The sequence below is a fragment of the Arachis stenosperma genome, chromosome 5 (genome assembly GCF_014773155.1).
Source record: "Arachis stenosperma cultivar V10309 chromosome 5, arast.V10309.gnm1.PFL2, whole genome shotgun sequence".
In the NCBI taxonomy this organism is placed as follows: Eukaryota; Viridiplantae; Streptophyta; class Magnoliopsida; order Fabales; family Fabaceae; genus Arachis; species Arachis stenosperma.
The window spans coordinates 7608680-7629697 of NC_080381.1; the positions used below are offsets into that span (position 1 = coordinate 7608680).

At 36.7% G+C, this 21018-nt stretch overlaps 5 protein-coding genes across 5 annotated transcripts; 3 read left to right on the forward strand and 2 right to left on the reverse strand.

Moving 5' to 3' along the window:
• The first annotated feature begins 3289 nt into the window (after positions 1–3289).
• LOC130980189 (protein CONSERVED IN THE GREEN LINEAGE AND DIATOMS 27, chloroplastic) lies at positions 3290–5767 on the forward strand. The gene is made up of 7 exons (XM_057903840.1): positions 3290–3658; positions 3779–3931; positions 4112–4189; positions 4522–4617; positions 5077–5112; positions 5221–5402; positions 5493–5767. The coding sequence occupies exons 1-7, from the start codon at positions 3422–3424 to the stop codon at positions 5656–5658; spliced, it is 948 nt and encodes a 315-aa protein (XP_057759823.1). The 5' UTR covers positions 3290–3421; the 3' UTR covers positions 5659–5767.
• Positions 5768–5793: 26 nt separating this feature from the next.
• LOC130980188 (uncharacterized) lies at positions 5794–9935 on the reverse strand. The gene is given in 6 exon segments (XM_057903839.1): positions 5794–6565; positions 6880–7020; positions 7550–7635; positions 7851–8676; positions 8678–8742; positions 9458–9935. Coding segments are annotated over 6 exon segments (1608 nt in total). The 5' UTR covers positions 9803–9935; the 3' UTR covers positions 5794–6420.
• Positions 9936–10188: 253 nt separating this feature from the next.
• On the reverse strand, positions 10189–10897 carry LOC130983201 (uncharacterized). The gene has a single exon (XM_057907394.1). It carries the CDS (start codon positions 10892–10894, stop codon positions 10610–10612), a length of 285 nt encoding a protein of 94 aa, XP_057763377.1. The 5' UTR covers positions 10895–10897; the 3' UTR covers positions 10189–10609.
• Positions 10898–13215: 2318 nt separating this feature from the next.
• LOC130980356 (uncharacterized) lies at positions 13216–14337 on the forward strand. The gene has a single exon (XM_057904048.1). It carries the CDS (start codon positions 13261–13263, stop codon positions 14335–14337), a length of 1077 nt encoding a protein of 358 aa, XP_057760031.1. The 5' UTR covers positions 13216–13260.
• Positions 14338–16111: 1774 nt separating this feature from the next.
• On the forward strand, positions 16112–18059 carry LOC130980357 (uncharacterized). Its single transcript, XM_057904049.1, has 3 exons — positions 16112–16366; positions 16411–17126; positions 17225–18059. The coding sequence occupies exons 1-3, from the start codon at positions 16112–16114 to the stop codon at positions 18057–18059; spliced, it is 1806 nt and encodes a 601-aa protein (XP_057760032.1).
• The last annotated feature ends 2959 nt before the right edge of the window (positions 18060–21018 follow it).

The following is a 21018-nucleotide window of genomic DNA, read 5'->3' on the forward strand; positions in this document are numbered from 1 at the left end:
TCAATAATAATAATAATTGTGAACAATTAAATTTGAAAAAAAAATATATTATTTAAATTATAATTATTTCCATAATTTTTTTAGGTAATCATCTTATAATAAATGTATGTATTAAGAATATGTTTAATTATTCTGTTAATTTTTGTAGTTTTATTAAATTTATAATTAAGTTTTTATATTTTTTTTAATCACGTTCTTACACTACTTTTAATTTTATAATTAAATCTTTTTGTGTCAAAAATATTAAAATCAACGAAATATTTCCTCTAAAAAAATTTCTGGTCAAAGTTCTAATTAAGTTTTTAATTGTGAGTACATTCAATTTGTATAAAAATATTTCATTAACTCTAGCATTCTTATACTGGAAAGGACTGAATTACAAAATTTAAAATAATATAAAGATTCAATTAAAAGAAAAAAAATTAGTAACCTAATTATAAATAAAATTAAAAGACTAATAAAATAATTAAATCTTAAGAATATAGTTGAATTAAATTTCAACTCTTTTTTATATATAATTAGACTCTTAAATATAAACTTTATCAAAGATTTTTTTTTGTAAATTAAATTTTTTTTTCTTATTTTTCTGTAAAAAATAATTAGTAGTAAATTTTTTTACTTTCAAATATTTTTATTGTGTGTTCTTTAAGATTAGTAAAAACATTTTTTTTGTTGTCTTTTTGTATTATAGTCACAACATATTTCTAACACTTACATTTAGTTTAGTTTTATAATAGTGTTCATACCTTGACCCAACACTAGAGTCCAGATCCAAATAAAATAAAAAGGCCTAATCCATAGATTGGCCTCCCCGTGTAACCGACCTCCTCCAAAGAGGTCGGATTCAACACAGACTTCACTCCGAGGAAGTCGGGATCGAAGGTTAGTTGGCAGATAACACTTGTTCAAATAAGTAACTGTCCATAAAATCTCTCAACCCACTTCCAGGAGCCATATCTCAACTTCCCTAAGATAAAGGAACGGTTATCCTCTTTAAAGGTGGAACTACTCTAACGGTAGTTATTGGTTCACCACTATAAATACATTAACACTCCTCAGATATCTTTAAGTTCTAATACTCTCTAAACCTGCTCAAACTCTTTGCTGACTTAGGCATTAGAGTGTCTTTGCAGGTACCACCCCCATTCCTTCACATATATAAGTCGGACGACAGCTCCCGGACGTAAACCAAGTTGGAGACCACCTCCTCCAGACGTTTAAGCTAACCTCACAAGTCCAGCCTATTAATCTCCAGTTACCCATCGTAACAAATAATATTTCTAATATTTTAAATATATTTTAGTTTTATCTTTGACAGTTATTTAGTTATACCTTTAAAAATATTAATACCATATAACATGACAAATTGAACTATTAGTAATACTTGAGTTTAGTACTGCTATAATGTAAGTGACAAATTAGCATAACATTATGAGGTTATTAATTAGCCAATAACTATTAGTTATTAATCCACTAAAAATCAACAATCAATAATTTTTATAAAATTAGCCGTGTGATTCTTATTATGAGTAATACAAAGCAAACAAATACAAAGTTAAAAGAAAAAGATGCTTTTAATTATATTAAATATATAAAATAGACATAAATTTCATATTTAATTAGCAATATATATATATATATATATATATATATATATATATATATATATATATATATATATATTACTCATAATCTCATATCATGGGTACTTACTCTTTTTTTTTTAATGAAATATGATAGTCATGAAATTTATACGATAATACAAATGAATTGATAGTATTGTTTTTCATGATAGTTATATTCTACCCTATCTATGTAACCATGAATAATTTATATAATAATTTTGGTAAATAAAAAATCAGTAATTTTGTGATAATAAATACTACATATATCATTGACTAAACTAACTGTATTTAATCAAATTTAAAATTTTTAAATCATAAATTAATTAGAAAAATACAATTCATAAACCTAAAAATTAAAAAATATGATTGATTATGCAATCATATTGATGATATCAAATTAAATTTTTAAATATACTCATTAATTATGAAAAGAAGAACTCCCATTGTACTTAATTTAAAGTATTTTATTTCTTATAAAGTCTTACTCTATTTTTTATTAATATTCAAAATTCCTACTAAAATAAATTTTTAGGTTTTATAAAATATAACATATATAATTTTGATTACAAACAAAATTAAGAACTTACCAGTATTTTCTATTAATATTTAAATAAATTTTTAAGTTCATTACAAATTAAACATATTTGCAAGTTAAAAAATACTATGTGCGTACAAAAAATTAAATATTAAAATAATTACTATATACTAAGATAACATAGGAACTGAGTTATGTTATATTTAAAAAAAAACTAAAAATTAATTTTATAAAAAAATAGTTAAATAAAAATTTATACATAATTTGTTAAAAAAAATTAAGAGGGAGCATTGCCCCTCTTCCTTCACACAAAATTTTGCTTTTGTTTATACATATTAATTTATATATTTTTAATTAAATAATTAACTATTAAAATAATTAAACTTAATATAATAGAATAATCAAATAATAAATAAATAATTTAACTATTTTATAGTACTATAATAAAAAATTTTATGAAAATCAAAGATATCTTTATACACAATAACTAAACTTTTTTTATATACATTGCATGATTATTGTTGTGACACTCGTTCAAAAAAAAGAAGAAAAATAACGCTATTTAGTACAGCTCAGCCAAGACATATCACATATGGCGGCTGGAAAAGAATGGCTTTTAAAATTGGTCTATAAGGACAAGCTGATAACTTCAATCATACAAAACTTGTTAAAAGAAAAAACGGTTGCATGTCTACATGCACCACCCAACCTTCATGTTCATCTGTGTTCACTCGCTAAATCTGAATCTTGTATTTTTTTATTATTATATCTAAATAGTTAACGTTGTTGGAATATCATATTTCAAAAAAGATATCGGCATACGTGAACATCTTCCTATAAGTTAGTTATAACCAAGGCTTGTTCCCTCTGCGTGCAGGTAACAGGAACTGCGTTCCAATTTGCGTGCAAAGGAACGCCCAACACATGGCTAAGGCACACAGTTCCCTTCGCCTTTCCCAAACCACAAAAATAGTTAAAATACAAAAGTGCATACAAATTTAGTTTCGGATAATCTGAGCGCTAAAGACCTTCACCACATCAGATGAACGGCTCATAGAACACCACGTGGACAATAATCCTGTCCACATAGCGAACCGGGAAAGGACCCTATGAAAATCTGGAAAATTCACAAAACTTGCAGCCCTCCTCCACGTAAATAACATGTGGTCCCTCGTACAAAAACCATGCTATTAATCAACAAGCTATCAGCTATGGTACCATCTCACTATTCTTTCATAGCTTGAATTCAACAAGTAAATAGATGCTTAAACTAAATCTTCACTGCTCTCTACTTCCAATTCCAAATGCAAGACAAGTCAGACCAGGAAGCAGCTATGGCTCGTTGATTATTCATAATCACAAAATTTCAAGCTTTTCTCGTCGGGTTTCCATCAAGGTCAAAGCCATAAAAGATGAGATGGATGGGGAAGCAAGTGGCTCTTCTGGACGTAGCTGGGATCCTGGCTTGGAAATTGAGGTCCCTTTTGAGCAGAGACCGGTACGTTTAAGACACTTGTGATATTATGGGAATAAATGCTTTCTTTGGGTATTACTCAGTCTTCAACATGATATTCCACAGTGTAAGGTTAATATCATTGCTGAACCTATTAAATAATAGGTGAATGAGTACTCTTCTCTGAAGGATGGAATCCTGTATTCATGGGGTGAACTGGGTCCAGGATCCTTCTTTCTTCGCCTTGGAGGCCTCTGGTTGGTAGTATTCACAGTTCTTGGAGTGCCAGTTGCAGCTGCAAGCTTTAATCCTTCAAGAGTAAGGAAGTCAAATTTATGTGTGCATAAGTTTTGGGACATTTAGTAATCAAAGTAGTCAACAGAAATGTTGATACATTCTCACAAGAGTACATGTGACTGTCAGCTGCACACTAGCACAAAAATAGTTTTCTTATATAAAATTCCCTTCAGCCGGTGTTAATGTGTCACTACCTTGCAGGAGCCTCTAAGATTCATACTTGCTGCTGGAACAGGATCACTTTTCATTGTATCTTTGATTGTCTTGAGGATTTACCTGGTGCGTTTGAACTTTGAATTCTTCTTTCTGTTCTGCATACCATAATAATTTCATTATTGGGGACTGGTTAAGTAAGGCAAAGAATTCAAAAAAAAAAATGTCAATTGTAAGACAGAATGGATTCAAAACCACATTGCATTTGCAGAACAAGGATTCCAAGTTTAGCTAAGTTGGAGCTCCCTCTTGTAGTCATGCATGACCTTTATGTTGTTTGCCTCAGATGCAATAGAACAAGTTTTAAACTACTATGCCAATGATTAAGTTCCTGAGCCATTTCTGCACATTCAAACTTAAATCACTGCTGCAGTTAAATAATTTGAATTACAATGCAGGGATGGAGTTATGTTGGAGATAGACTTCTATCTGCGGTCATTCCGTATGAAGAAAGTGGATGGTATGATGGACAGATGTGGGCCAAGCCACCTGAGGTTTGCCTCTATTTTTATGTGAAGAATGCTTGCATAAATGCTAATCCAACATAAATCTAACACTTAACGTACACTCGTAATACAGTAATGGAACCCAAAATAAAATGCATGTGCCATGAGTAAAACTCACGATGTATAAATTTATTTTGAGATGTTATATACATCATATCCATCCAAAAATCTCCTCTTTTATGCAAGCTTCCTTTGCCTGGTAGTGAGAAGAGTAGTTCAAAGGAATCTATACCATATTCAATACAATATCCGCGACCAAAAAAGTAGCCTTAAATGAATACAAGGAAGCCAATTTTAGAGGTGGATTGCAATTTGGAACTTTGTTACCTAAGATACACTCAAGCAGTAATGTTCAAAGTAAAAGAATATGAAGGATATGGAAGCTGTGACATGCTTCATTTCTCTCATTTCAGGCACTTATAACTGAAAAGTTAGCTTTATTTGCAGATCCTAGCTCGTGATAGATTGTTGGGCTCTTACAAGGTACTAGACACATACATCAATTCATTATGCAGGAAAATCTTGGATGCAGGCTAGAAAACATTATATTGATTTCTTGCAGCATGATTCACATATAATCGATGTTTTCAGGTTAAACCAGTTGTTCAACTGCTCAAGCAAACTCTAGTTGGAACAGGAGCATTACTTGTTACTGGAGTTATGCTATTTATCTTTGCTACACCAGTGCAGGACTTTTTCCAAACTACCTTTACCACGGTAGGAAAGAAATCAACCGCACAAGCTCCCAAAGTTAACACAAAGTATAACTTAAGGTAAGGAAAGACACAGAAACAGAGAAACATATGCATTATCTTCAATTTTTTCCCCCTTGTCTCATTGCAATATTATAATGTATGTTGTAGAAAGGAGGAGTTGCTTAAATTGCCTGTAGAGGTGATGGCTGATGATGATCTCGCAGCAGCTGCTGCAGAGGCTGCTGATGGAAGACCAGTCTATTGCAGGGATAGATATTACCGAGCATTAGCAGGAGGCCAGTATTGCAAATGGGAGGATCTGCTCAAGGATTAAGAAAGATGAATGTGTAACTAAATTCATTTAGTTAGAGTACCGTTTGTAGTGACTCTTTGGCCAAAGTTTTATGCTATTTAGTAAGAAACCATTTGAAAAGATGTTCAAAGCGATGAGAGCAAACAAACCCAGAAATATATTGAAGAAATATTAAATCATACCGAGGTATAATGTGATCTCATATGAAATTACATGTCATATTTCTAATTGCATATAATGAATATTAATTTAAGAATAAAAAATGTGAACCAGAAAACATACTTGAAAATATACAGATACACAAGTACAAGCCCTGCATGAATTGTGAATATTTGGACAATTCTGCAAGCATGAGAAGATTGTTCTTGATATGCCGTGAGTTATGGTAGCTAAGTCGATCTGAGGAGAGTGCTGCTCTATGACAATTGATTCCAGTGCAGGGGACAAATTCATTGCAAAGCAAAACTATTTGCTTCCAATTTCCATTATACTGATCTAACCAACTAGAAACATTGAGTGATATTCATTTGCAAAGATTCCGATTGCAGCTCATTTTTGAGGAAAAAGAAAAACAGATGACATGTTTTTCACGTTCAATGTCAAGCAAAATGGCTCAAGCATGATATGAATTCCTCAAATATTGAAAGAGCACCCATCAACCAGTCCTTGATCCAATGATTTCACGAACTAGAGATCAGTGAAGCTCTGTTGCTTTGTCCCAAATTGGTGTATCAATAGAGTGTAATAAAATGATTGATTGTGCGATAGGCCCAATATACCATATTAAACAAGTTTCCTACACCAATGAAGAATTTTGAACATTTGTGCTCCAACAACATGCCTGAAGGTCTTCTTGTTTGCTTTGGCATATTCAATATCGAGTGTCCGATATGCAAGAGCAAACAAATACATAGCTGGATGAAGTCTTCTGCATATTGCATATTGCATATTGCATAATCAACAATCAATACACTCCATTGGCAAGTACTTGGTTAGGACATAATTCTGAAAACTCAAAAAGTGTGGTTAACAAAGATGAGACGAGATACTTGATTTCCATCAACTGGCATATTTGACTCCCAGGAAAATAACAAACGATTCCCCCAAGATAGTACTACTATTTGTATATCATTAATAGCCATTCCGTAATCAACACCACACATTTTTTAAAGCAATACAATTGATACAGTTAAATAATTCTCCCAAAAGTTAAAAGAAGACAAGAAATATCAGTTAACTTACCTGTCAGCTTGCTCGCCATTGTCCAAGCCATCCCACAACCTTTGTGATGGTATTGTATGACCCTTCTTATCTTTACCATATGTTTCAACATACCAACCCCCTATGTCATGGAAGCCAGAGCGAGGTTCAAATAGCCAAAACCTGTATAACTAAAGACTTAAAATTAGTAAAAACGTATTACAAGCAGGAATGAGAGAGCAGCAGATAATTATGCATAAAAAGTTGCCAAATTTCACACAGAAAATTAGAATATTACAGTATATTTTTCAGTTAGAAGCACTACAGAGTACAGAAGAAATTTTTTCTCAGCAAAATATCTACATAATATAGCATCATCAGAAAATTTTACATATGCTCATGGTTCTTTCAACTTAAAATGTACAATAATAACATTTTAGAAAAAATTGAAAGTTGAAAATGACATGGGTTAGTTCAACTGTTCTAAACTGTTTAACCTTTCAATAAATTGTATGAATGTTGACAGCGTTATAGAACAATCTAATAGCAATACGATCAACATTGAAAACAAAATAAAATAAAGATCAGTAATCTAGCCACGGGAAGATTGGTAGGCATGATAAAGTCACATGTTCTGACAAAGAAAGTGATCAACACAGCATATGTTATGATGTTCACCAGCAAATATTACAGAAAGATGCCAGAGCTTTACTTGCTTGGTGGTAAACGTGCCCTAGTGCATCTACACTCACAAAGTGAAACTCTGTCACCGATTTCATACCAGTGCATATGCTTCACCTGAAAATTGTCATAAACAACATTTATTGATTTATAGCATCCTGCTATACCAAGTTATTCATAATAAGACATTTGAAGCAGTAACCTGAAACCTAGACGATTCTTATCATATTAAGACTATAAGCAAAGAGGACTTGGTCCTTATGACAAGTAAAATCTCCTTTTAAGTTCTAACCGTTTAACCAACAAGTGCATGGAATAGCAAATTTACATACCAGCAATGTTCTATGTTTCATGATTGCATGGGTCTTGTCACCATTGCTGTTGTAGACATAACAACAACCTTCATCTGGAGTGCTCCCAATTCCAGATATGGTTCCCAAATGAATTCTGCTTCCAACTGCACCATTGGCCAAGTAATGTTCTGGAAAGTCGCCACTGATATATTTTGGATCTTCATCCGAATTAAGGAAAACGTGAATGTGATCTTCAACATCTTTCTGCAACCCACCAGAATAACATCTAGGTAGGTCCCGGGTTGCTGTAGCAATCACTCTGCCGGAGACATGCAATTCTAGATCTCTATATGCATCCGATACACTATTTGAAATGTTAGAAGTTTGAATTCGATGTGTCCCAAAATCCTCTTGCCTTTCTGCATTGATGTGAAATTTCTTCATCGTAGATTGGCACAGGTCAGAATCTAAGGATCTGAAAGAAATTAACTTCTCATTTTTCGTAGATGATATCTCCGGAATCTTCTCAGCTAGGCAAACCATACCGAAAAGATCCCGACCGGAAACCAAGTGCAAAACCTCAGGAGTTTCATGAGAGGACCTTTCCTCAGCCTCAAAGCAGTCAGGAAAAAGCTCCATAGGCATAGAATCAATTTCAGGACCATAATATGCTGCATGAATAGCTGAATAGAAATCTCTCTCAAGCACATCAAAGTAGCCTGTTCCAACAGCCACCTTCTTCTCTGACAAAATATCATTTATAGTTAATCTGTACCACTTCAACCATTCAACAACTTCCATCTCCTTGAAAGTATTAGCATGGGATTTGTAAATGTGCAATTTTGAACCCTGTTGGGAATGCCTGTATGAGCCTTCTCTGGGACAACAAATACATGTCATAATGGGTTCTCTTCCGAGAATCTGAAAGAATCTGCAAAGAATCACAGATTATTCAGTTAATTAAAGTTCCCTCCAAACCAGAGAAAAAAAACCCCATGGTAGAAACCCATTGAGACTCTATATTATGATCTGCAAACAGTTCAAGCTATGCAGTAGGTGTTACTAAACACCAAGTATAAGAGCATGCGCAGCATATCCAGTACCAATGCGAGCAGGAGAAAACATTAACACAGTAACTTGAATATCAGAATGGAAAAAGCAAATCAATGAGAACAAAGTTATACATTCAAACTTTGGACATTAAAAGCTATCAAAGTTAAAATATACAGTCAGGCTTCGCAACATCCTTCAAAGGAAGTAGTATGACAATATCGTATTCAGGTAAGCTTCTCCGAGCTCATTGTTCCATTTTGACAGTCTCTCTTGTAACTTAGAACTGGTTAATCACATTATCCAACCATAGTCTATGAAAATTTGAATGATTATTATGCCAACTTATTCCAATTTTACAGTCGCTAATCGTTAACGATATCAACTAACTTCTATAATGGATCTTTATTTTTAAGATTTCCTTTTCCTTTTCCTTTTCACTAAAAATAATTTGAGAGTTCAGCACAATTTCACAAATTTCAGAACCTAAAAATAATTATTCATGAACCAAATTTTATTTCTCTGTCTCCATCTAAGTCCAAATTCAAGCTATCTAAACGAAAACAATGATAGTCCTGAGTAGGATTCGCACCCACCTCATATGCAGCCAGGATTTGCACGAATCGGCGAGACTCAGCGGAATCCTTCCTTGACTCGGCAAGGTCCGGGTGAGTCTCTTTCGCTAATTTGTGAAACGACGCTTTGATCTCAGCGAAGGAGCTGGTCTCCGACACTCCTAGCAGCTCGTACGCGTTCTCCACGGCGAATTCTTCCCAAGAAGATTCAGATGCACTACTGAACCGATGGTATCTGCAACAACGACACAGAAATACGACGTTGTAGGGCGTTATAGTGGCGCCGTTTTGTGTTATCGATATCGAAGAAATTGGGCTCCGGTGATGGAATCCTATGACCGTGCGGTACCCGGCGAGATACACCATAGTTTTTAGCGTTTTATTGCAGTGTAACGAGAGAGAGAATAGAACACCGGGAGCACTGAGGGAAGTGGATGATGGAGAATATAGTACTCCTAACTCCTAACGAAGTTTTCTCAACACTCCCCCTCACCCATGCTTGAATGCTGAACGGAGCGTTTACGTGTCGTGTCCTTATCGAGTTAAATTTTTCAAACCAATACACGTGGTTGCCAATTGAGAATCCAGTTTTTTTCTTTCTTTTTTTTATGAAATTCTTACAGAGATTTGACAATTGAGATGGTGGCCTGGTTTTTCATTTTTTCACAATTTAATTCCCTGACTTAAAGATTATTAGCAAAAAATGTAATTAGTTCGATAATTATGTAATTTATTTAAATTAAATTGCACTTTCATTTAACTATATCCGATTCTAATTTGAGTTGCTGAGCTAAAAATTGTGGAATTGAACAATGAATTTCATTCTTTTTGGTTCCACTGAAAACAGAACTTATCAAACTTGTCCCATCATCCTATATAAGCTTGGTTTTCACCTGGACATGCAAGGTTGAAATTCTCTTGCACTTCTTAAAACTCCATGCATAAATCATTTTTCTTTATCACGTTAATTCTGTTGCACTTCTTCCAACTCTGTCACCTTTTAACTGATGTTATAATGTTAAATCATATATATGTAGCGAACACGAGACACACAAAACCACATTAAAGTATTAATGTTAAGCACTTAAGCCCAACACGACTGAAGTAATCACTGTTGAGAATGAAAACTATCTCTCTTAGTAATTGTATAAAGAAAATCTATAGATACTGCTTTTAAGGCACTCCCTGGCGATTTACGGCTTCAGTGGCTGAGAGCTCGGCCTCGGAAGAAACAGCAGCACCTGAGGGAGTGGGTGCATCAGTGGCGCCAGCTCCACGACCTGGCTTGGGTTCTTGATGGCCTTCAGTGCCATAACCCTTACGCTTATAGTCTTCCAAATCCTTATATTTCACGTAGGGACTGTCCTCCATTGGAAGAAGCTCTTCCGTACTGCTGCTTTCCTTAGCTGATTCGTTATTTTGAGTCTTTTTCTCTCTGTTTTCTTCCTTCTTCTCCATGTTCGTTTTACTACTTGCTGAGCCTCTTCTGCTCGGTTGTTGCATTATATATTGTAAGGCTTTGTTTTTCCTTTAGCGATGCTGTTGGCACCTGGAACACACGTGGTGCTCCAATAGAGATTTCCGGAAGCGTGGCTACTTTCTCTTTGGAAGAAGCTAGAATTTAGAAGCTTAATATTAATATTAATATTAATAATAATTAATTAATAAGAGGTGCAAGGAAAGGCACCAATACCAATCAATGGGTAAGGAGAATTATAATAGACCGCCATTGCCCATTTGACAATGCTGCATCACTAAAGGTCTCATCATCGCTTTTGAGATAGGAGAGTTGGGCACTTTGCGAAGAGACTGGCGTCAAAGGCAAACTCCATTACTCCACCACCGGTTGGACCAAATATATATGGGTTAGTGTCAACGGCACCCACCCCTTCCTTCCCTCGTTCGCTGTGGCCAAATAACAAAATAGAAGGAACGCGCCCAAAAATGAAAGAAAGGGACGTATAGACTATAGCGCAAAGCAAGACCCGGAAAAAAAAAAAAAAATAGAAAGACTGCAGTGCAAAGAAGAGAGGAAAGACGCACCCTTCTTCATGGTCAATAACGAGGAGGCAAATAAAAAATGAATTAGGAGTGTGAAACGGATCGGTCCGATTCATTTAGGCCCAAACAATTATTTTGGGTTAAAGGAGCTGGACTAGTTGTTGTTTGAAATAGCAGTTCAGTTCATCTGAAGAAGTCTTTTTTTTTTTTCTAAATAGTATTTTATTCGTAGCGAATTAATCTTGATATTGTGAGAAAGAAAAAACGGAGACAATTTTAATTTTAAAATAAAATAATAAATTCTAAAAAAAATCAATTTTTTTTGCCAACTTTCTTGCTTTTTTAATATATTATTAGTTTAGAATTCGAGATATTTGAACGGATTGTTAAAGAAAATATCAATTTTTTGCCTTCATATATTGAGCTAACTTATTTCTGCGGCCAAAAGAAATATGTGCTCGATTGGATTATTTTATTTTTAAAAAATTTTAAAAATAAAATTTTAAGAAGATCTTAATGAATTGTTTACTAATTAAATATTTCTTAAATTTCCATCTAAATACAATTATTTTTCTAAATAGAAAAATCCCCAAAAAAAATTTACAAGTACTTCTATTCAAAAGGCAATCTAAAATTTACCCATTTACTTCTTTAAAAACAAAAGCAGAAATTGAAATGAACGTGGAAAAATATTTTTTATTCAGGTATATATGTATAAGTTTCTCTGCAAGTTTTGGAAGGATAGGCATGCTGTCTACCCTTTTATTTTGGCACTTTGAGATAATGAAAAAATTTTGATAAAGTTTGTCCATATTGTTTGGAATAGGTTTTTGTGTAAAACTATATTTTTCAAACAAGCAAGAAAACATAAGTATTGTGATGATATAAAAAGGACAGAAGCTTTGTCTACCACCTTTATGACAAGGTTTGGGAACATAACCATGTGTCATGTGTGGTTGTGTACTATAGATTCAGATTTCAACCCAATCCTCAAATTTACCTCGGTATATAGATACTATTTCGGTCACAAATTTGCTTAAGTACGTTTCAGTCAGATCTTCAAACAGATGTGATGATGTAACGTATAACTAGAACCTATCACCGTTTAAGTAATTTGTTGCTTTCTTTTAATGATTCATTCTCTCCTTGTCAATGGACTTTGATTTGGAAAGACAGAGAAGTGTTGTTTGAAGCTGTTGTATATAGTAATTTTGATATGGTTTTTACTCTAACTTTTGGCGTGCAATCTCTGTTTTTCAATTTCAATAGCTGAAATTGTCCCCACCACCCTGGTTGTGAAGCATGCAAGGCAATTCATCGAGAAGAATGGCATAAAAAGCGACCTTAGATGCGTATTGGTTCTAGTAGTGGCCGGCCATAAAAGTTCTCTGTTCCTTTCTTCACCCATCAAACAAGGAAAAGATCAAAACACATTATTTTTTGGTTTCCTCCTATGCAATGCACCGAATGATCACTTCACTTCACTTCTCTGTTTAATTTCTCGCTTTAGTGTTTGTCACTACTTCACTTTTATATATGCTCTTCACATTCCATATTTCTCTGTTACAACTACTCCACCATCTTTTTCGAAAAATATTAGCTGATCAACACTTTTTTCTTAAATTTATCTTATATTTAAATTAACATTAACTAACTCGCTGTCTTTCTACACTAAAAATATTGGCCCCTTAATATTATTTTGCTTCACGAATATCTTTATATTTATATCTTCATTTCACATTCTCGTCATAAGATCATATTCTTACAAGAAACTTATCGCTTAATTCCCACCTTCCTTCTCATCCGAACTCTTTGAGTTTGAAATGGCCACAAACATTTGGCATGCGAAATGGAAACAAGTGGAAGAAAACGATCAGGAAGAAGATGAAGATGAAGAACTGGAAGCATTGTCACTTTGTGATCTTCCGGTGAATTCAATCGAACAAGAAGATCTGCCAAGAAAACCACCAGCTTCTCAGATAAGCGAAACTAGAGAAGCGGAATTCGATTTCTGCTCATGGGGTGGCCCGGTAGAAATGTGTTCAGCAGATGAAGTTTTCTTCCAAGGCCAAATGCTCCCATTGTGTGTCTCATCAAAATCCACCACTTCCCAGCGTTATGGCCAGAAACATGAGTGGCTATTTGAATCAAGGTCAGAATCCATGGACCATTTTTCTTCAAGCGAGTTTCATAGCAGTAGCAGTAGAAGCAGCAGTTTAAGAAGTCAAAACTCATGTAGTAGCACCAGCTCCACCACCATCACCACAAGAACAACAAGAACTTCTAATGCTAGAAGAGAAGTTCGTGGTCATCAATTTTACACGCATCATCCAAGTCCCAAACCTCAGTTGAAAGCAAATATTACAAGACAAGGAAGCTTTGGTAATAATCATGGTAGAAAATCATCATCAGCATGGGATATTTTCCGTCTAGGTGTGGTTCCTGCACCTGAGATAGGTTTACAAGATATTAAGGTTCGTAGTACCAACAATGTTAATAGCAAAAATTATAGTAACTTCAATTTCAATTTCAACGCTAATGTCGCCACTACCAATAATAGTGTTGAAATGAGTAACAACATTAGCGGAAAGAGCAAGAACGTTTTGAAGCAGTTTATGAACAAAGGTAGTGGTTTATTCAGTGGTTGTAAGTGCTCATCAATTGAAACGGTTGAGGCGGACATTGCTATGATTGGTGGTCACACAAAAAAGTCAAATGAGACAGAGGGCACAGTGCACGCCATGAAAGAAAAAGTGGTGGAACAAAAGAGGCAGAACAGTAAGGTAAAGCAGGGAAAGAAGGGTGTGCCACGTCATCAGCAAAGCTTTGAATGGATGAAGGGGCTTTTAAATAATACGAAGTATCACGATGAGGAGGCTTTGTTATCATCAAGCTCATGAATTATTGTTGTGTCATTGCGTGATTATTGGTCGCACTTTGTGTTTAATAGATAGATTAGAATTAGATTGCCTTTCTTTATTAGATTTGGAATTATGATATTGGAGTAGAGGATCTGTGAAATCATAGTCAAAATTTTTTACATTGCTCGTGAGAAATGAGGCTGTAAAACGAATTATATCAGTATCATTCCTTTAAGAGATTGAATTGCTTTTGTTAAGATATATTTATGCATGGGGTTTATGGTGATTTTAGATTGATTTAAAATTTTTGTTCACATGATTAGGCAGAGTTTGGGTTGCCCCTAGTGACGTCTCTTTCAAATACTCAATTTATCCTAAATCAGAGACTATTTCAACCTTAACAGCTAAATTTTTAAACATGTTAAATATCTATATAATCCATGTACACTGACATGGACACAGGATATTATATGACACGGAACATACGGATACGCAAATTTAAAACTTATAAGACACAAGAACACGATATATATATAAAATATAAAGTATTTTTTTTATAAATTGACATGATATTTTAGTATTTTATTGATATTAAAATATAAATTAATTTTTAATTATTTTTAATATATTTGTTTTAATTATATAAAATATTTAAAATATATTTGATTTTAATAATTAATAATATATACTATTTGTAAACTCATTTCAAGAATACATTTTAAGAATAAAACTGGACACTGATACGAGATGGTATTTAAGTTCGTCAAAGCATGTTTGGAGAAGAATTTTTATTTTTTATTAAGACAATGTTGGATGCAGAAGACACATGTATCAGACGAGTGTCGATGTGTGTCGTGTCCGAAAACTAGGAGCCCGTGAAGAAAAGACATAAATGAAATCGCATCGCACTCAAAAACCGACAATATACATAAGCAAAAACAACAGAAGTATAATATATATATACATATATATATATACATATATATATATATATATATATATATATGTATATATATATATATATGATTCAAGAAGTTATACATAACAATATTAGTCTTGACCTACGAAGGTAAGGCAGACTAGTTAATATAATACAACCCAAAAATATGACAGAATCATAAACATAAATTCTGTTTCTCCAGAATCAACCTCTAAGAGGAATATACAATTTTAATATACAACAGTGGAGTATTATATATATATATATATATATATCTATATTATATATATATATATATAATATATATATATATATATATTATATATATATATGATTCAAGAAGTTATACATAACAATATTAGTCTTGACCTACGAAGGTAAGGCAGACTAGTTAATATAATACCACCCAAAAATATGATAGAATCATAAACATAAATTCTGTTTTTCCAGAATCAACCTCTAAGAGGAATATATAATTTATAATATACAACAGTGGAGAATATATATATAGGGCAATTTACTCAAATAAATAAACTGCTTGAAATGTTTACCCAAATACATAAAATGGAATCTTCCTACGTGAATGTGCAAAACGAGTTCTATGTAATCCGTGGCAAGTTAACACGGTTTTGGATTTATACGTAAACCGTGGGAGGTTCCCACGGTTTAGGAACAAGGCAAGGCATGCATAAACCGTGGTAGGTTACCACGGTTTATGAAGAAAACGACATGAATATAAACCTTTGTGGCCTACCACGGTTTATGAAGGAGGAGTGATGTGCATAAAACCCTGAAAGTTCCCACAGTTTACAATCACGGAAACTCTATATATATATGTGAGTGATTCAAGCTCTATAAGAGATCATTTTCGCAATGGCAAGTGAGGGAGAGAGTTTTCTAGCCTTAGTGCATTGCTGTGGCAAAATTAAAAAAAGTAAAAGCGATGGTGTGAAGTTCACTGATAGAGAACCACTGAGTATTTTCATCAGTTCGTCAAGCTCCTTATCAGATTTGAAGAACAGCATCTTGCAGAAGCTTGGCGTGTTTGGTAGCAAGTGGGTGAAGAAACTATACTACAAGATCCCCATCGCAGTTGTCTCGACCGGTGTTAAGTATGATACCTTTGTGGTTAAGGCTGATGAAGATCTTAGGGTTTTGTTCCATTGCGTAAGGAGTTTTCGGAGATCAGAATCCATGAGTTGTTCGCGAAGTTGGAGGTCGGTGTTGAAAGTTCTGGGGCATCCGCTCCAGTTCCTGGCTCGACTGCCGCCGGAGGTGCATCTAGTTCGATGCCTACGGTCAGACCGTATCATCCACCAGTAGCATCCCCTTCATTCGCGGCTGATTTAGACCGAACAGAGGTTGTTGGTTCTGTAACTTTGGAGAATGCAGCAGTCGTTGAGCCTCCTCACGATGTCGGCACTGGAGGTGGCCTGTTAACTTATATGGAAGGCTTTGGTGGACCCGATCGAGTAGAGAATGCAATGTGTGACGATGACTCTGACCAGGAGCCTCTTGATATCGTAGGGGACAGCGACGATGACACAGGTGCAAATCCACATACGCAGCATATGCCTTCAAGTTCTGCCTCTCAGCAGTACCCTCCACACTTCTCCACACTAAACTTGGATGCTCTGGCTCAACAGGAGGACGGCGGTAACACAGTCGGGGGCTCTTCTACAAAATTTCAGATCGGGCAATCATTCCAGAACAAAGATGAAGCTGTGCTGAGTGTGAAGGACTATAGCATCCGGCGAGGTGTTGAGTACAGAGTCATCGAATCAGATCATCTGAAGTATCATGGAAAATGCAAGGAATTCGGAAAGGGTTGTAGTTGGTTGATTCGAGTAGCCCTGCGTGCACGCAAGGGCACTTGGGAGGTTAGGAGGTACAACGGGCCACACACATGCTTGGCAACCTCTATTTCGAGTGTCACCGTCAGCTGGATTACCACGTCATCTGTGCGAGAATTCTTCCGTTGGTTAGGGCAGACGCTGCGGTTACGGTAAAGGTATTGCAACAAGTTACAGAAGCTGATTACGGGTTCCGGCCTAGCTACAGGAAGGTTTGGATGGCCAAGCAGAAGGCAGTGGCACAAATATATGGCGATTGGGAAGAGTCGTACGCGGACCTGCCACGTTGGATGTTAGGGGTCCAGTCAACAATGCCCGGAACAATCACGGTGTTGAAGACCTCTCCCGTTCGGCTTCGTGGTGAGGTTGACGAGTCGACGGTGTACTTTCACCAACTTTTCTGGACATTTTCACCGTGCATTGAGGCATTCCGGCATTGCAAGCCCCTTGTCAGTATTGATGGTACCCACCTGTATGGCAAGTATGGAGGGATGCTGCTGTTGGCGATAGCGCAGGATGGAAACTCGAACATCCTACCGATAGCATTTGCCCTTGTGGAGGGAGAGAATGCAGAGTCGTGGTCATTCTTCTTGTCCAACCTACGAGAGCATGTAACTCCTCAGGAGGGTATCCTTGTTATCTCCGACAGGCATAATGGGATCAAGGCAGCGCTTGAGGCACCGGAGAATGGGTGGCTCCCTCCCCGTGCTTTCCGAGCGTACTGTATTCGGCATGTGGCGGCCAATTTTGCCCTTACGTTCAAAGGTAAGGACTTAAGGAAGATGCTGGTGAATGCTGCCTACGAAAGACTGAAGCAGAGTTATACTGGTTTGACATCATGCGGACTGAGAAATCCAGCAATGTGTGACTGGGCCAACGGATGGAGTACGACAAATGGACCCAACATGAGGATAGTGGTCGACGGTGGACCCAACATGAGGATAGTGGTCGACGGTTCGGGCACATGACAACCAACATTAGTGAATGTGTGAACTCCGTGTTAAAGGGAACTCGCAACCTCCCGGTCACATCTTTGGCTAAGTCAACTTACGGGAGGCTTGCTCAGCTATTTGTGGTCCGCGGACAGACAGCAGAGGCACAAGTCGGATCTGGGCATGAGTTTTGTCAGGCCTTGGTCAAGGCTATTGATCGGAATATAAGAGACTCTAGGTGCTTCACGGTGACGTTGTATGACAGGCATCAATCCGAGTACACGGTCGCCGAGACAACACCAACCGGGAGCTTCTCGCTGGGTAGCTATAGAGTTTCCCTTAAAGATAACACATGCGATTGTGGCCACTTTCAGGCGCTACATTATCCTTGTTGCCATGCCATTGCGTGTTGCGCATACTCCCGCCTTAATTGGGCGTCATATGTTCACGAGGTATATCGTATAAGTGAGGTGTTCAACGTTTACAAGCAGGGTTTTTTTCCACCTATCCCTGAAGGACTGTGGCCTCCATATGCTGGGCCAACTATCATTCCTGACCTTGATTTGAGGCGTGCAAAGGAAGGTCGTCCAAGGGCAACCATGATCCGTGGTAGTATGGATCAGTCTCAGGAGAACCTACCTAAGCGCTGTGGGCTATGCCGTCAGCCTGGGCATACGCGGAGGAACTATGACCAGCGAAGACAGACTGGTGGAGGGTCAGCCTAGAGATCATGCCGTTTATGATGTCGTCTATGTGGTTTTAGTTTTTTTTAGCCATGTATGGTTGGTTAAGTCTATGACTGCCAACATGTTAATTTAATGCGCTAATTTCGTATTAATAAATTGCGTTTATTTAAGATGTTTGATTGATTTACTTTGGTATCATTATGAATGCGCATGATAATTCTGACTGAAATGTTGGTTATGATAGAAGTCCAAACCGGTTTATCTACCAAGTACAAATAAAAATAACATTATACAAAACCATAAAGATAGACGTCTCACTAAGATGCTAAGTACATAAACTGACATAGTTCATACTGGACATGAAAATATGACATAACTAATCAGAATCCTCAATGGTGTCACTATCATCATCGTCAAACTGACCAAGCAGGTGACCTCCGGTGCCACACAATGGAGGACGTCTAACCCGCCTCGGTCTCTGATCTGCCGCTGGTGCTGATGGTTGTGCGGGAACAGCGCTAAATGCGGATGCAGGTGTCCCTCCTAACGTGAACCAGGGGTCAGACGGAGATGCTGCAGGCTGGTTGAGGTCAACAGGCAGCTGAGGCTGAACGTCGTCAATTCGTGGCTGCTGATCAGCGACTGGGCAGGGTCATCAGGAATCTGTGGCCTATAATGAGTACCATCGTCATCCTTGAGCATGTCTGCTATATCCCTGTAGAACTCTGACTGAGTAATGGGATCATCGATCTCCATCCCGACAGCCGCCGTAGTAAACTCAGCAAATGCATGTGGGGCCACGTTCGCAAAGAGCTGAGAGCTACTACCCACATCGAAGGTCGGCTGATCCATAGCTGAGGTTGAACCAACTACATCCTCACCAACAACGTGCTGAGTGCCATCATCCTCAACGGATGGTCCTTGGTGCACGAAATTGCAATAACACTTTTGCAATCCCGCACAACTAACCAGCAAGTGCACTGGGTCGTCCAAGTAATACCTTGTGTGAGCAAGGGTCGATCCCACGGAGATTGTCGGCTTGAAGCAAGCTATGGTTATCTTGTAAATCTTAGTCAGGATATCAGAAATTATCAGGATTGATTGTAAGAAGCAAAAGAACATGTAATGGTTACTTGTACTGCAGTAATGGAGAATGGGTTGAGGTTTGGAGATGCTCCATCTTCCGAATCTCTGCTTTCCTACTATCTTCTTCATCAAACACGCATGTCTCCTTCCATGGCAAGCTCGTGTAGGGTCTCACTGTTGTCAGCACTACCTCCCATCCGCGCAGTGAAAGCTAATGCACACTCTGTCACAGTGCTGCCAATCACCGGTTTGGTTCCCTCCCCTACCGGAATAGAATCACTCTTTTGCGTCTGTCACTAACGCCCAGTAGGTTACAGGTTTGAAGCACGTCACAGTCATTCAATCATTGAATCCTACTCAGAATACCACAGACAAGGTTTAGACCTTCCGGATTCTCTTGAATGCTGCCATCAGGTCCTGCCTATACCACGAAGATTCCGATGAAAGAACCCAAGAGATAACTACTCAATCTAAGATAGAACAGAGGTGGTTGTCAGGCACATGTTCATGGTTGAGAATGATGATGATTGTCACGGATCATCACATTCATCCGGATTAAGAACAAGTGTTATCTTAGAATGGAAGCAAGCATGATTGAATAAGAAACAGTAGTAATTGCATTAATCCATCAAGACACAGCAGAGCTCCTCACCCCCAACCATGGGGTTTAGAGGCTCATACTGTGGAAAGAACGTGTACAAAATGTTATGGGGTCATAAAGTTTTGATTACAATGTAAAAAGGTCCTATAAGTAGTAAACTAGTATCCTAAGGTTTACAGAAATGAGTAAATGACAGAAAAATCCACTTCCTGGCCCACTTGGTGTGTGCTTGGGCTGAGAAATGAAGGAAATTCGTGTAGAGACCTTTTCTGGAGTTAAACGCCAGTTCTCATGCCAGTTTGGGCGTTTAACTCCAACTTTTATTCCAGTTCCGGCGTTTAACGCTGGAATTTCTGAGGCCGGATTGCTACGCGGGTTTGGGCCATCAAATCTTGGACAAAGTATGGACTATTATATATTTCTGGAAAGCCCAGGATGTCTACTTTCCAATGCCGTTGAGAGCGCGCCAATTGGGCTTCTGTAGCTCCAGAAAATCCACTTTGAGTGCAGGGAGGTCAGAATCCAACAGCATCTGCAGTCCTTTTCAGTCTCTAGATCAGATTTTTGCTCAGGACCCTCAATTTCAGTCAGAAAATACCTGAAATCACAGAAAAACACACAA